This window comes from Strongylocentrotus purpuratus, unplaced genomic scaffold, assembly GCF_000002235.5.
Source record: "Strongylocentrotus purpuratus isolate Spur 01 unplaced genomic scaffold, Spur_5.0 spur5_scaffold_4, whole genome shotgun sequence".
In the NCBI taxonomy this organism is placed as follows: domain Eukaryota; kingdom Metazoa; phylum Echinodermata; class Echinoidea; order Camarodonta; family Strongylocentrotidae; genus Strongylocentrotus; species Strongylocentrotus purpuratus.
Genome location: NW_022145610.1, coordinates 10,032,516 through 10,047,691, shown reverse-complemented (window position 1 = coordinate 10,047,691; position 15,176 = coordinate 10,032,516). Strand labels below are relative to the sequence as shown.

At 35.3% G+C, this 15,176-nt stretch overlaps 1 protein-coding gene across 6 annotated transcripts in view; it reads left to right on the top strand.

Moving 5' to 3' along the window:
• Nucleotides 1-15,176, top strand: part of LOC100892164 (myosin heavy chain, muscle) — an 80,023-nt gene that overhangs the window by 12,488 nt on the left and 52,359 nt on the right. For all 6 annotated transcript variants that reach the window (XM_030997396.1, XM_030997397.1, XM_030997398.1 and 3 more), the window contains exons 2-5: nt 4,304-4,395; nt 5,464-5,534; nt 6,471-6,575; nt 13,139-13,215. In XM_030997396.1, the coding sequence (XP_030853256.1) occupies nt 4,304-4,395; nt 5,464-5,534; nt 6,471-6,575; nt 13,139-13,215 (345 nt within the window). The remainder of the gene's footprint in view (nt 1-4,303; nt 4,396-5,463; nt 5,535-6,470; nt 6,576-13,138; nt 13,216-15,176) is intronic.

The window sequence follows — 15,176 nt, the reverse complement described above, 5'->3', positions numbered from 1 at the left end:
AGAGAGTTTAGATATATTGTGGTTGCTGAGTTCTCTCACCTGTTCGCCTTTGGAACACTTCTTTTTTAAAAGTTGATGTGTACCTTTAAAAAGGCGACAGTTAGAGACTTCATATAACAGTCAGTGTATCACTTCCAATGAGCAATGATAAGATACATGGAGATTAATTTTACTGTTAGAGTGTGTAAGACGTCTGATCCATAGGGCACAAGGAAGCAGAGATGTCTTTTCATTGCTTTATAGGTCTGACACCTTTATGTCATTGGAACATTTATTTTTTTCGAATGTTGACATAAACCTTTAAATATATGAAAGTTGGAGACTTCATAAAATAGTCAGTATTTTTATTTCTTATGAGCAATGATTTATTGTGGTTGCTTCAGTTCTGTCATCTTTATGCCCTCTGAACATTTATTTTTTTCAAAATTTGAGATATACAATGTACAGTAGGTACCTTTAAATACATTGTAGGTGAAAGTTGGAGTCTTCATAAAGCAGTCAGTCATCACTCTCAATGAACAGTGATTGAGTAGATTAGTTGTTTTTGTAGGAAGTTTTATCCACAAGATATAAGGAAGTGGAGATTTAATGCAATTGGAACATTGATTTTAAAAAAAGAAGGTGATTGGTTTGACCGTTTGAGACTTCATTATAAAGCAGTCAGTCATCACTTTCAATGATTAGTTGTTGTAGTGGGAAGTTTGATCAACAAGATATTATTAAGGAAGGAGAGATTTATGCCATGGAAACATTGACTTAAAAAGGTGATCAGTCCCTTTAAATAAAGAAGAATTGAGACTTCATAAAGCAGTCATTCATCACTTTTATTTTGTTGAATAGTGATTGAGTAGATAAGTTGTTGTAGTAGGAAGTTTGATCCATAAGGAAGTGGAGATTTATGCCATAGGAGCATTGATTTTTTGTATAAAGTGACCAGTACCTTTAAGTACACATGAGTTCATATAGACTTCATGAAGTAAATCAGCTATCACTTCCAATGAGGATGATTGGATAGATTAGTGTTGGAGTGTGTAGGAAGTACGATCTGCAGGATACCGGGAAGTGGAGATTTGAGCTTGTTGCCCTAGTTCCGTCATCTTCATGCCACTTGAGCAATCCCGTCTTCCTGTGGCATGAAATGTTTCCATGAATTAAGCCTGCCATTATGTTGCACAATACAGCAAATGTATGTGAAAGATCAAGATGACGTTGAAGATCAAAATTATTGGCCTTTTCCTTTTGGTTGAAAGGCTGAGGATTTGAACTTAGAATCTTTGCCTGGTTAAACAAGGCATTCTATCTACTGTTGTCGCTTTTGACCCAGGTGCATTAAGTGGATTCTTGACAGGATTGATATGCACAATTCACAATGTACCAATGATATGATTTCAAGACACTGAAGCTGAACAATGTATATCATGTATATATGCAATTGAAAATTACATTTAGATTATTATCATCATAATCATCATCATCATCATATGTATTGTACATTTGTACAATTGTACAAGTGTAGATATTTTGATACATTATTTCATTTTTAGAAAAAGAGCAGAAGATATTAAAAAACCTTTTTCTTTTTCTCTCACATTTTCTGCTGTTGACCTATCAAATCTTTTTCCACACAGATCTAAATTGTAACATGTAGATCAGACAGCATACAATCAGCTTAATAAGTACAAGGAAGAGTATTTTTCCCAGGCTTTAGAGAGTGAAACTTAAACCTTGGGAGTAACCGATGTTTGTTTTACAATAGGGAAACAAAATCACAGCGGTTGCCAGTTTTAATGTCTTCCACATGAATGTACAGAGATCTACCAGTTTCCTTGGATATGCAGTTGGACTTTGAACAGTCTCAAGTTCATGGTCAATGGTTGAAATCTTGTGTAGTCTTATCCTTTTCAGGACAGGATTTATTTTTTAGGCTAAATTGATCACTTTCATTGGCAGCAATATTAATATTTCTTTGTAATTGATACAAATATCTATGGAAACAATATACAGTACATGGATGAGAATGTTGTTGAGAAGGTTAAATTGGCAATTTTTTTAAAAAGCAATGAATTTTGAATCTCTCAAAGTGTTGCCAATTCAAGGATTTTAAAGCTTATTTTACATTTTAAAATCCCCAAATGAAATAATGTAAAATTCCATTATTTGCAATCCCCCTAAAGTCTATGGCATCAACGTTGGAAGTGTTCTTGCTCTAACCTTTAACAATAATACATTTTCGTGTGGTTGAATTGTTGATTGATTATGTTACTGGTTAATCATAAGAAATGAAAAAATAGCAACAATGATAGCCCATCATGGCCAAACATCCTTTCACAAAAGCACTGATAACTTTGTTTTCATATGGTATTGTGTTATTGTAAAAAGTGTGAGCAAGAAGTGCTAACATATTACTACAATATATTTTTGAAATTGACCCTGCAGAATATGAAGTAAATCACATTACATTAATACTTAATTCTCTATATAAATATTGGCCAATTAGTGAGAGAGATAAAAAGCCCTGATAAATTTGTCTTCAGAATTATTATGTCATTGTAACAAGTGGGAGCAAGAAGTGACAAAATATAACTACAACATATTTTTGGAAGTGACCCCGCAGAATATGAAAGAAAATCACATCACGTAAATTCTCTAATATTGGCCGATTGGTGAGAGAGATTGAGAGATGGATAGTTGGGGATGAACTTGATTGCCGAAAGCGAAACTTGACCTTTTTCTTGCAAACAGGCATAAATTTTCTGCCTGCGATGGCTGTGGTCTGATTAGCGACCGGACAGCATGGAAAGTAGGACAGCTGTGTTCCGCATGCTCTAATGAACATTCAGCTGCTAATACGTGATGTGATTTACCCCTCATCACAGCTGTATTGTATGTACACAAAAGTCATCCTCCTGTGTATGAGAGGGGAGGAGGGATGCTGGATTGGTAGGCACAATAGAACCCGAGGAGAGGAGGGGGAGAGAGAGATCTGTGTATAGTTTAGGAGGATAATATTGATTTCTCTGAATGACTTGATTTGCAATCTGGTGTTGCACTCATGGTGTGAGTGGCATTGATCTGTCACAGTGTCTGACTAGGGTAAAGTATTGTATTGTAAATTTTCATGTAGACAAATATTGAGCTTTCACTGAGGGTTCATGCATGGATTAAACATGCACCCATTGTTCATGACCTAGATGTGTGTGTGTGCACATGCTTTTTGTTTTTGTGGAGATATTACAGGCTTCCTTTGTTCTCATGCCCGGGGTGTACATGTACCTGGGTAATGCCTGAAGCCTGGGCCTGGGGTAGTGTCGAGATACACTCCAGTGTGTGGTCACTGCGGTGGAAGACTAGAGTTGTATTTATAATGAGATGTGCATGTTGAATAAGATGGATAGGTGCATTTATAAATATTATAATGTACAAGAACAGTACATGTACATCGTGTATATATCAATATGACAAGTTGTATCTTTTGCAACTGCATATGCCTTGCACCTTAATTTATAAACATGTGTGGTGTTTTAATATACAGTATATTGATATGAGCTATAGGTAAATACTGTCCTTTTTCTGTTGATTTCTTTTTTTCTTCAACATTTTGATGTTAGTGAGGTACATGTATCAATACAGCAGTCAAGCTGTGTGGTGTGATTTGTTTGCATAAACAACAAAAAAGTTATATTGCCAAATCTTAACTTCATATGAATTACTGCCGTTATGTCTTTAAAAATTGGTTAATGAGGATTTTCATTTTCATTAGATTCAATTTTTAATTTGATACATATACAGTGTATCATAAGTTATGAAATTTTACATCAGAAATTCTTTTTTTTAAAATTCTACATACACGTGTACAAGTTTTATGTACATGGAGCTTGTACAGTACATATCGTCCTTGTTTTCACGAAGCAGTGAAAAAAATATACGGGGGCTCAGGGCGAAATAGCCCCCGAAATGCCCAAAAGAGCCCCCGAAAATCAGATAAGAGCCCCCAAAAATTTGCATAGAGTTCAATGCATAACTAATTTTAAAGTGTTATTTTCATGCAGGCAAGGTTGAAAAGTAGCCCCCGAAAAATAAATATTAATTTTTTCCCTGTCACGAAGTGACGGTAGTGAGGAAAATCGTAACGCAAAGTGAATGCAATTTTTTTTCACTACCGTCACTTCGTGACAACAGCGACGATATGATATCATTATTTCATTACCTCTGTTCTAAACATTTATTTATTTGTTGTTTGTTTGCTTTGTTTGGAATGACATGCTTTTAATGTTTCTTTTCCTTTGTTTTTTTCTCTTCACAGCATCAATTTTTCCCAGCTTCCCAATGTGACTGCAGGGGCTGACATCACAGCAGCTAACTTCAGTGACCACTTTCCTGACACTTCTGCACCAGGTAATAACTAATATTGCTTTGATTCATCCTTCATATGATATTAGTAATAATTATAATAATGATGATATTGATAATAATAGTAATAATGATAATAACAACGATAGTAATAATGGTAATGATAATCATGATGATGAAAATGATAAAAATAACAACAATTATAATGATAATAGTAATAATAATAATAATAATAATTACAATAACAATAATGATAACAATAATAATAACAATAACGATGATACTACTACTACTACTACTACTACTACTACTACTACTACTAATAATAATAATAGTAACAATATTTACAATGATGATAATAAGTAGAACAAGAACAATAAAAACAACAACACTAATAGTGATAATAATAGTAATTTATAAAAGAGGGAGAAGGAGGAAGAAGGCAAGAAAATGGAAAGAGTAGGAAGATTGGGAGGTAGAGAAAAGTGGGGGCTTCATGTTGAAGATGGAGGAGATGAGGAAAATAATAGTTTGTAGAAATTGAAATCAAATATTACAGGTGAGAAAGATTTGAGAAAAGAAAAACAAGTTCAATCTCCTGTGATTATTTTGGTTTCTGAGCTTAGGTTTAAAACATATCCCATTTACATTTATTCATATACAGTATCTAAATGTGTAAAACGCATCCTTCCTCTGCGGCAGCATTACATCCACAATTGAAGGTTATCCCTGATAATTATACACTGAATATACATGTATGATTACTCCTGGCCCATATGATGACCAATTAGCCCACATACTTGTACCTGTACGTACATTAGTAACATAAACATGAAACAAACAAACAATTTATCAGTAATTGTTTCATTTCCATGGTAAACACCATAAAAGGATCAATTTTACTTGATGCAAAAACATTGCATATCGACATATGACCGGGGTAATAGTGTATTTGTAAAGCACTTAGAGACATTGTAGATGTATTAAGTGCTATATAAAAGCGGAATATTATTATTATTATTATTATATATATATATCCTTGTTTGTTTAATCTCCATGGTAACCACTATGAAACTACATGTCTATTAATTTTCCTTTGAACGTATTTTATAGCGATCCAGAAGGTGGGCGGAAGTGGCAGGATGTCGCCGGTACGGGCGCACACCATGAAGGAGTATGAGCAGGTAAAGATAATATTAACACAGCTGGTAACTTAATCATCCTGGTATTGTGAAATAGTATGATAAACTCCACATGTAGATGTGATTGTTGCATAATGTGTAATGATACTCACCATCTAAATGAGTTGGTAAATTACTACAGTCAAACCTGCTTTAGTGACCACCTGTCTACAAAGACCATATTTCTTGTTTCCCTTGAAAATGGCTTCTCATTTGAAACTTGTACTAAAGGAACCTGACTACAAAGACCACTTTTGGTGTTTCCCTTGGGCGGTGGCTATAGACAGGTTTGACTGTACATTGTTTGTGCATACATTTTCGAAAAAACTTACTCGCAGTTAGGCTTGAAGTTTTTTGTTTAGGATACCTGTATTTTTCTATTACATATTCTCACAGTGCAGACACTGTTACGCACAAAGAATGACAAGGGTTTGTGGTCTGCAAACTAACCTCGGCCTTTAGCCCTGTTTATATATGAGAAATTTACCTGCTATAGATACGGGAAAAGATACATGTAGTTCTCATATACAGTGAAACCTGTCTATAAAGACCACTCAAAAGAGACAAAGAAAAGTGGTCTTTACAGGCAGGTGGTCTTTATGTACAGGTATCTTTAGTACATGTTTTAATGAGAAACCCTTTTTCAAGGAAACCAGAAAATGTGGTCTTTGTAGACAGCTGGTCTTTCTATACAGATGGTCACTAAAGCAGGTTTGATTGTACCTGTAAGTATGATATACAGTGCGTCCCATAAAAAAGGAAGTTATGATAAAACATCGATAATTCTCGGTTTCGTTTTTTCTGGGACGCACTGTATAATCTTCCAAATGGAATAGACCATAAAGAAAAAGATATGTCACTTTGTGCGATGTTTCAGGGTTCTTTCTTTACCACCTTTGTCTCACTCATCCTGCCACCCCTCCATCCTTTATTCCGCAGCAAATCTCCGATCTGAAGAAGGAGAACTTCAGTCTCAAGCTGCGCATCTACTTCATGGAGGAGAGAATGCAACAAAAGTTCGAAGACAATGATGACATCACAACAGTGAGTACCGAGATCCTTGGAAGAAAGAAAAAGAAGAAAAAAATCATTAGTTTTTGGTAGATTTTGTTCCACTTTACAGGGAAAAATACATAAAAAATATATAAAAGACAGCTGCTATGGATAAATTATCAAGAAAATTAAAGAGTCCCTTGTCATTAAAAAAAAGATAGCACCATTCATGAAATTTTAAAAATTAATAAAAAGTTTTCTATGTCCTAATAGTGAGTGGCAATCTTGGAAAATTAGGAGATCTTGATTGTTCTCTGCTACTATAGTAACAATTAAAAATAAACAATGAATAAAGTATATTAAAAAAGAGACAAATAGACAGGAAGAAGCTCAAATTGTCCAATGGCCACTAGGCATTTTGCTGTAATACTACTAAGTGGTGCAGTGCCACTCTCAGATTAACAAAACTACTGCTCACTGCATCCATACCCTTTTCCCGAATGTACTAGTATTGGTCTTGGATTTTGTGATCCTCTGATTAGCTGAAGTGACTTGCCCCTAAAACTGACAATATTCAAGCCCTGCATGAGCTAAGATTGATTTGCCTTCACTTAAAAAAGAAAAAGAAAAGGAAAGAAAAGGGGCCCACATGATTGAAATAGACCCCTGTAAATTTGTGACAAGAATGTCTTTGATAGTTTGTAAAGTATGAAAGAGTAGTCCACCCAGTTATGTGCGAGTCCAGCAGCCCTTAAAGATAGGTCACCATTTGTGTGTGTGGACCACTTTGATATCCAGTACAAATTGTCTGTGAAAACACTTTCTACAGTGTAACTGTCATACAACGAGTGATGTACATTTACTGAGCAGATGTTCCACTTACTGACTGAATGTGATACGTGACTACTACTACGGAAGTCAATAGTAAATAATTAAAAAAAAAACACCTTGCAACAACTAATGCCAGCATATCTTCTAGTGGTTTTATGTACTTATTTTTCCTACTTCAGTTGATGGCCATATGGCCAATTCTAAAACTTGTTTTGAAAGTGAGTACCATGTTAGTTGTGTGATTTCATATGTCCAATACAGGAGAACTTGTTATGAAGAGCTCAGATATAACAAGATATTTGTTATAAAAAGGTGATTTTCATGGTCCCAATGTCCTTGCAAAATAAATTTTCCACTGTACATCTACTATACATTAACTGATATTTGAAATAAAGTACATTTTACATGTTGCTGTTGTCTGGAGGACAAGCCCTCACTAGGAGGGGTGCTCGCAAGACATACAGTATACCACATGTTTGCCTTGGCCTCTTGCTCTTTTAACAAGCAGGAGGTTTTATCAATGGCAACATAAAAGATTTGTTATCTGCAATTGAGAGCAAATTCAAGCATTTGCTCTCGAAAAAAAACAGTGATGAAATAGAAAAAATCTTGTTATCAAAGCTCAGTTTGGCTGTACATTTTTGGCTTTCTTCATTTAGAATAATACTCATCAAATCTAAGAACCTTACCTATAATATTATCATTCAAGTGGCACTTCACATGTCCATATGTTGAACATAAATGTACATTTAAGTACAAGATTCATGTGTCCCTATCTCTATTTCCATGGTAATTTTTAGATTTAAAAAATCAGAAGATCCGATCAAGAAAACTGACCCTGTGGTATCATATACAGGAGATAAGATATCCTGTCTGTGAGATAACGTATCTCTATCAAATCTTAAGATAGGTTCACATAACAGTCTGTCTACTTAAAGTTTAGGTTGGGATTTTAGACTTTGAAGAAACGTGTATCTTGTAGTTAGGGACTGTGTGGGTACAGTCATACAACCTGTACAAAATTTAGGTTAAATTGACTCAAACTTAAGGTTAACGCGGCTATAACTACAAGCAAAAGGGGGTCCTTACTCGACACACTCATAGTTACGAAATTAAAGTTTACTTAAAGCTATCTAAAGGTTAGCATGATAACTACAAGCAGGGGGCAGGGGTCCTTTGTTGAAATTAAGTGCTGTGTGGATGCAATTAATTTTGAGGTTACGCCAGCTTTTAATTAAATTGGATGTTTTCTTGTTGTTTAGAACTGGGAATACTTGTTGTTATCATCGTTGATAGTGGATGGTTCTGTGTAACTTTGAGGTTTGGCAGACTTAAATTTTAAAATACTATAGTCCCATGTTAACATAGCTTCAGACTTAAGGAAATACTGGATAGCATTAAGGAAACTTCCTGCAGGGATCGTTCACTTTATCAACAAGAAATCATGTGATCTCTATAAATCATGAACTTGATAGTCCTATAGACACCTAACAAGTACATGTTACAAGTTATGTAAATGAGCTAAAGTATGAATAAGAGGGATCGTACCATGTTTTTGTGAAAGGCAGATATATATGTCTAAACGCAGAGGGGGGAATCAATTAATAAGGGGCATGGCCAAAAAGATGTTTACACATCCTTCTCTCTCTGTGCATTACTGGTCAGTTCATGTAAAAGTGTACAACTGTAGGTCTTTATATCTATGTACCGTATTTGTTACCACTAGCTACTTTGAAGATATTCACATTGGGGGGGGGGGGGGGGGGGGGGGGGGGGGGGGGGGGGGAGGGAGGGGGTTGGATGGAGAATGTTGCCAAATAGGTGTGGCCTTAGGGCCTTCTTTATCAGGAAGCCTATGCTGAAGTTCTTCTACATGTGCATTCATTTATAATGAAATAGAACGACAATGACTCATGGTTCATTGGGACCCAGAAACTGACAAGTGCTAACAGATTAACTTTTCAGTAATTTCATATTCATTTTCACCACTTTAAAACAAACAAACATTACATAAATGAAATATTTACAATATAAAATTCAATTTAAAAAATGTGTCTGGGATACCCACAGAAAGCATTAACTTTTGCCAACTATTATGAGCTATAATTCTGATTCACCTGATAACCTGAAAACTTAATTCACTCAGTAAGTGTCAGGAGCACTCACGTAAGATGTTCTAATTGGATATCATGAGTCATGTGATGACCCAGCGGGAATTAGGTTACCCCAGGAAATGTGGCGAGATCCATTTACTAAGAAGCTTTAAGGTTGGGTAAAGATGAAAAATCATTAGTGAGGTTTCTCGGTTTTTCGTTTGTCAGTTTACAGAATGTCATCTACATGTATAGGAGAAATGATCCTTGAAGAAGATTAATCTTCAAATGCCATCATATTTCGAAATATGACAATAAAGAGGTGAAAAGTTTAGATCCAACTTTCATGCCATACATGGGTGGTCCCATGTACTCATTTTTGTGCACAGTGCATGATTTAGCAGAATTGAGTCAAATTCTTTTCATTTGCATGATACACGTCTGTAGATCATTCCAAAACTTTGCAGTTAAATAGACATCAATTCAAATGCACTATGTAATCCCCCTTTCCCAGTTGCTTTTAGTGCTGTAACATCACAGATATCTCCAATTCCGTTTAACCGCCTTTAAAAACCGGACGGTTTTTCGGTTTAACGATTTATTTAAAAAAAAAAAAATTAAAAAAAAAAAATTAAAAAAAAAAAAAAAAAATTGGCCGTGTGAAAAAGCAGGAAGGTGATTTAACTGAAGGCGCCGATTTGTGCTTGTGAACTAGTCACAAATAATAGTAACAATGTCGTTTTAGAATAATGTGTAAGATCATTAAAGTAAATTAAAAACAGTAGAGGACCTAGGATAGAACCTTGTGGTACACCATGTGTTAAACTTGGATGAATATATATTGAGATCTATTACAAATATTACTTTCAAACCAAGATAACAGACAAATTGGAGTGTTGTTCTAGTTTCCAAGTGGTAAGTCATCACACCGACTACTGAGCTGGGAGACATTGCCAGGCATAGTGCCAGGTGGAGGGGCATAAATCAAAACTTTAAAAAAAATAAAAATAAAAAAATATATAAAAAAATATTTAAAAAATTTAAAAAAAAAAAAAAAAAAAACGGGAAAACGAAACCGTCCAATTGAAAACGGAATCCGCCATGGGCGGTCGGATACCGGACGGTTAAACGTTTGACTACAGCACTAGTTGCTTTGATACAGTTTCTAACACGAGGTAATGATTGTAAACACACGTGACCAGAAGTCAACTCTCTATTTAAAATGTGTGAACACATACTGTACAGTATGTTACATTGTAGCTTGTTATTGAGTTAGAACTCAAAATCTTGTGCCAACTGTCGATGAAATGCAATATGACGACTTTTCCTTCTGGATTATACAGAAGGGGAACAGTGGCATTTTCTTACATCACAAATCAGCAGATTTGTGCGTAAACAAGTAGATTTCATTTCACAAACATGTCACAACAAACGTGCCTTGTTCCCATGACCTCTTTACATCACTGGCAAGCTGTGAAAAGTTAGTCATACAGTGTAGTTGTTAATTGTTTTTGTAGAAAGTCATCTTTCAAATTGATGGGGAGGGGACACTTTTACTACGATAGGCAGTTTACATTCTGGTATTACATCTATATCTAGTGCCTTTGGACAAAGAAAAGATCTGCTTTCAGCTGTAAAGTTTTAAAAGGTTCAGGTGTTGTTCAGTTTAAAAAACGGAGAACAAATCGTATATCAATCAGTGTGAACAATGCTAAACAACAATGGATTGAAAACTGATTTTTATAGGAAATGTTAGATGGGAAGTGTAGTCTCAATGTCAAGGAAAAGTTTCCAAATATGGTTTGACTATTGTCTACATTCTTTAGAATTCAGACCAAGTTTACAGCTTGAAGATACAGCAAGTACCTACATGTATACTGGTAGAGGTGTCGTAGTCAAGTGGTACAAGTGCTGGACTTCAAATGCAAAGGTCGTGGGTTTGATCCCTGACACAGCAATAATTTCCTTAGGCAAGGCATTAGTCTACATTTGTGCTCCCATACCCTGGAGAAAATGGAGACCTGATAGTGTGACGTACGTAGTGTACTGTAACCTCATGGGGACCATGAGGTAGGAACACTCCCCAGGGAGTGGAAATGGCACACATTGTGCATGAAAGAAACTGATGACCAGGGTAATTATATGTATATCTGTAAATCGCTTAGCGACGGTCTTTCGTTTTAAGCGCTATTACATTGTAGATTGTTATTATTGTTATTACTGAATTCTAACTTCAGCCCTGGATCTAAAACTGTATCAAGAATTTGGGATGTACCCCTAACCTTAAATCCAATCGTAACTCAAATTCATTATTCACCCTATGACTTTGATAACATACAGCTTGTAGCAAGTGTTGACAGAGCAAATGTACATGTAGGACCAAAGCTTCATGTATGTCATTTCCCAGTCGGGCACATTGTAGTAGGTCATTAAACGGGGAAGAACATCGATTGTTTTTATGAGGAAATTACAATGTAAGTTGAAGTGGCTTAAAATCTATCTTATTTCACTTTCAAGAGCACTTATCAAAATAAATTGAGACCTGGATGTTGTCTTAGATGGGATAAGCATTGTGGAGTCCTTCATAAAGACATTGGCTGCTGTCTTGTCTTTCTCTTGGACTCTCTTGCTGTCTCTATCTAAAGATATGCAAGTATGAATGATAATTGATACCGATACTGCAATTTATATACATGTAGATTATGGCATTTAGTACTTCACACATTGCATATGTATACACACCAATGAGAACAAATTAGTGTTCTTATATTTCCTGGGGGCTGTTGTTATTACATGCTCTCTTTCAGGAGCACCTTCAACCACTTTTTAGATGTCCTTTTTAAAAATAAACTGTTCTTTTATTATTGTATGAATTTTATTGTACTGCTCTAAGTTTTCATATTACAGATATTCATAAAGAATGATATTATGCACAAAGCATACAGAGTTTGATAGGGCATGGTCTAAACCTGTTTTTGTAAAAATGAAATTTCATTCATCATGCACATCTTTAAAAAAAATTCAAGACTTGTTTTTGATTATTTAGGCCATCCCATATTCTGTCTTTCCATCCTTTTATACTTCCTGTGCTTACAGCTGTGTCTATGATGTCATTTCCATGTGCCATTTGTGTGAACTTACCGCAACATTTAGAGGATTGTTTGAAAATGTTTTTCTCGGTGGCATAGAATCCTGTGGTCTCTTGGTTTGTTCTAGTGACATTTTACAGATTGATGACCAGATAAGAACAATATAAGGAAGGAAATCATGAAAATATTCTCTCTCCCTTTCTCTCTGTGTGTCTCTAGAGTCTGTCTCTCTCTCTCTTTCTCTCTGACTTGGTGCAAAATCATTTGATATAGTTAGGGTCTGCAAGATATCAAAGATAAATGAAAAGATAGAACTGTGAATTTCTATCTGATGAATAGAATTGGCAAAATAACAGAAAAGTACAAAGATTAAAAAAAAACATGAATGTACTAAGAAAAAAAAGTAGGTTTTTCATGTTATGAAATTTTAGTTAAAGGGATTTGTCATCCATTCATTTGAATAAAACTTTTCTGGCATAAATGTTATAATTTCTAGAAGAAATGTGCTTCTCTTGAAGATATTTGTTTTGTTTGTTTTTTGGGCAAAATTTCATTCATATCCTTAAATAATTTTTTGTGTACATTGTTATTCTTTCCACAGAACATTGAGCTGAAAGTAGAAGTCGAGAGCCTGAAGAAAGAACTGACTGAGAAGCAGCAACTGCTAGTCAAAGCATCGTAAGTCAGGGGAAAATAGGTCATGATGTGGAAGGGCTGTGGACTTTCATGGGTAATAGCATGGATGGAAATCTTGTAGCATTCACACCTGGATCTCTGTATCTTGTTTGGAAGATAACAAAAAAAAAAAAAAAAAAAAAAAAATCCATTATGATTTACCCCCCCCCCCCAATGCTTTTGGTTTCATGTTCTCTTTTAATACATTCTGAATGAGGGATTGAAATACAGTCAAACCTGCTTCAGTGACCACCTGTCTACAAAGACCCTTGAAAATGGTTTCTCAGTGAAACATGTACTAAAGGAACCTGTACATAAAGACCACCTGCTTGTCTCCCTTGGGTGGTCTTTATAGACAGGTTTCCAGAGGTACCAGAGAGCTATCACATCAATATCATCTCTAAAATTTAGAAGAAGAGCGGAAAAACAGAAAGAAAGGCACACATATAGCATTGCATTCATCCATGTTTAATTTTCTGTGGGGGCTTATTTTAAAGGCAGGCTTTACTACTTCAGCCAGAAGGGATTAGACCACCCATCGAGCAAGCGAGGTCACTGTGACAGCTCTCATTTAACATAAGAAAAAGAGGATCATGGGGGACCAACAGGCACCGATTGGGGAAATTTTCTATATAGAGGGAGCAAGTAGCTACAAGTAGGACAGTGTGCCTTTAAACTTTCAATGCCATAAAGGATGAAAGTACAGGAGCTTCTCAAAGGGGACTGATTCAGTAGAAATATTAAGAATAGAGAGAGTGTACATGAGCAAGAATTGACTTCAGGTGCATGAGTTTCGGCTAGGTACAGGTATTGCAGTTTAGCCAGCTGCAAAGTATTATACAGCAATGCTTTACGATGGATGATGGGGAGTATTTGCGGTGAGCATTAAAAGGAGAACCTCACGAACATGAGACGGGAAGGAACTATAACAAGCTCCTTTCCCACGAAGCCAAGTTTTAAAGCGGAAATGTCGAAAGAGAAAAGAAATGGCTTCTTGCCAGAAACCTTCTAGAGGCTTTATACTTGTATGTACGTAAATTAGTATGAAGTACATTCAAAGCACTTGTTTTGAGCTTGTGTCTTATTCGATGCAATGTACAATGTGCATTGGAACACATTGGATAATGTGTTTCTTTTTTTTAAACTTCCAAAGAGCATTACCCAAGTAATGAGCTTATCTTGGCATTAACAAAACAAACCTTTCTGAAGTATACATGAATGCTCAAGTTCATGTTATTTTAAATCTGTTCAAAGAATATTAGATTTGAGCATATTATCAGCCACCCCATAAACCCCAAATATTTGCTTTATCATACATAGTTTTGGGATGGAATGAACTTCGAGCAGTGGATCAAGAATTGTTACTAGATTCTCCCATGTGGTTTAGTATACAAGTGCAAGGTTTTCAACAAGTACATGTAGAAATTGAAATGGCATCCTTGAATAAGAAGTGTTGGTTTAATTTGTGTACCATCAAACCTTTCTTTTATACCTTAATGAATGTTGAGGTTTTTGAGAGAGAGAGAGAACAAAATTCAGTGGTTTCAACAACCATAGTGATGTCTGAAGGAACAAAAAGCATACTGATCATCATTTGAATAGTCAGTCACACAAAATGAAAAATAGTATGGCTACATGCAGTGTACATGTATGTGCAGGGTGTACAGCAAACTACAGAAAACAACCTGTGTGTCTCTTCATTTAAATCCATATACCATCAAGCCTTTCTTTTATACATTACTGAATGTTGAGGTTTTTGAAAATTATTTTCAGTGGTTTAAACAACCATAGTGATCCCTAAAGAAAAAAAAAAAGCATATGGATCGTTGTTTGAATATCTAGCCACACACACATTTATAAACAATATTGATGCTTATTATGAATGTGCAGTATACACATGTATATAGAAAACTACAGAAAACTTTCTTTTGTGCCTCTTCATGGTTAAATTCCATGGATCCGAA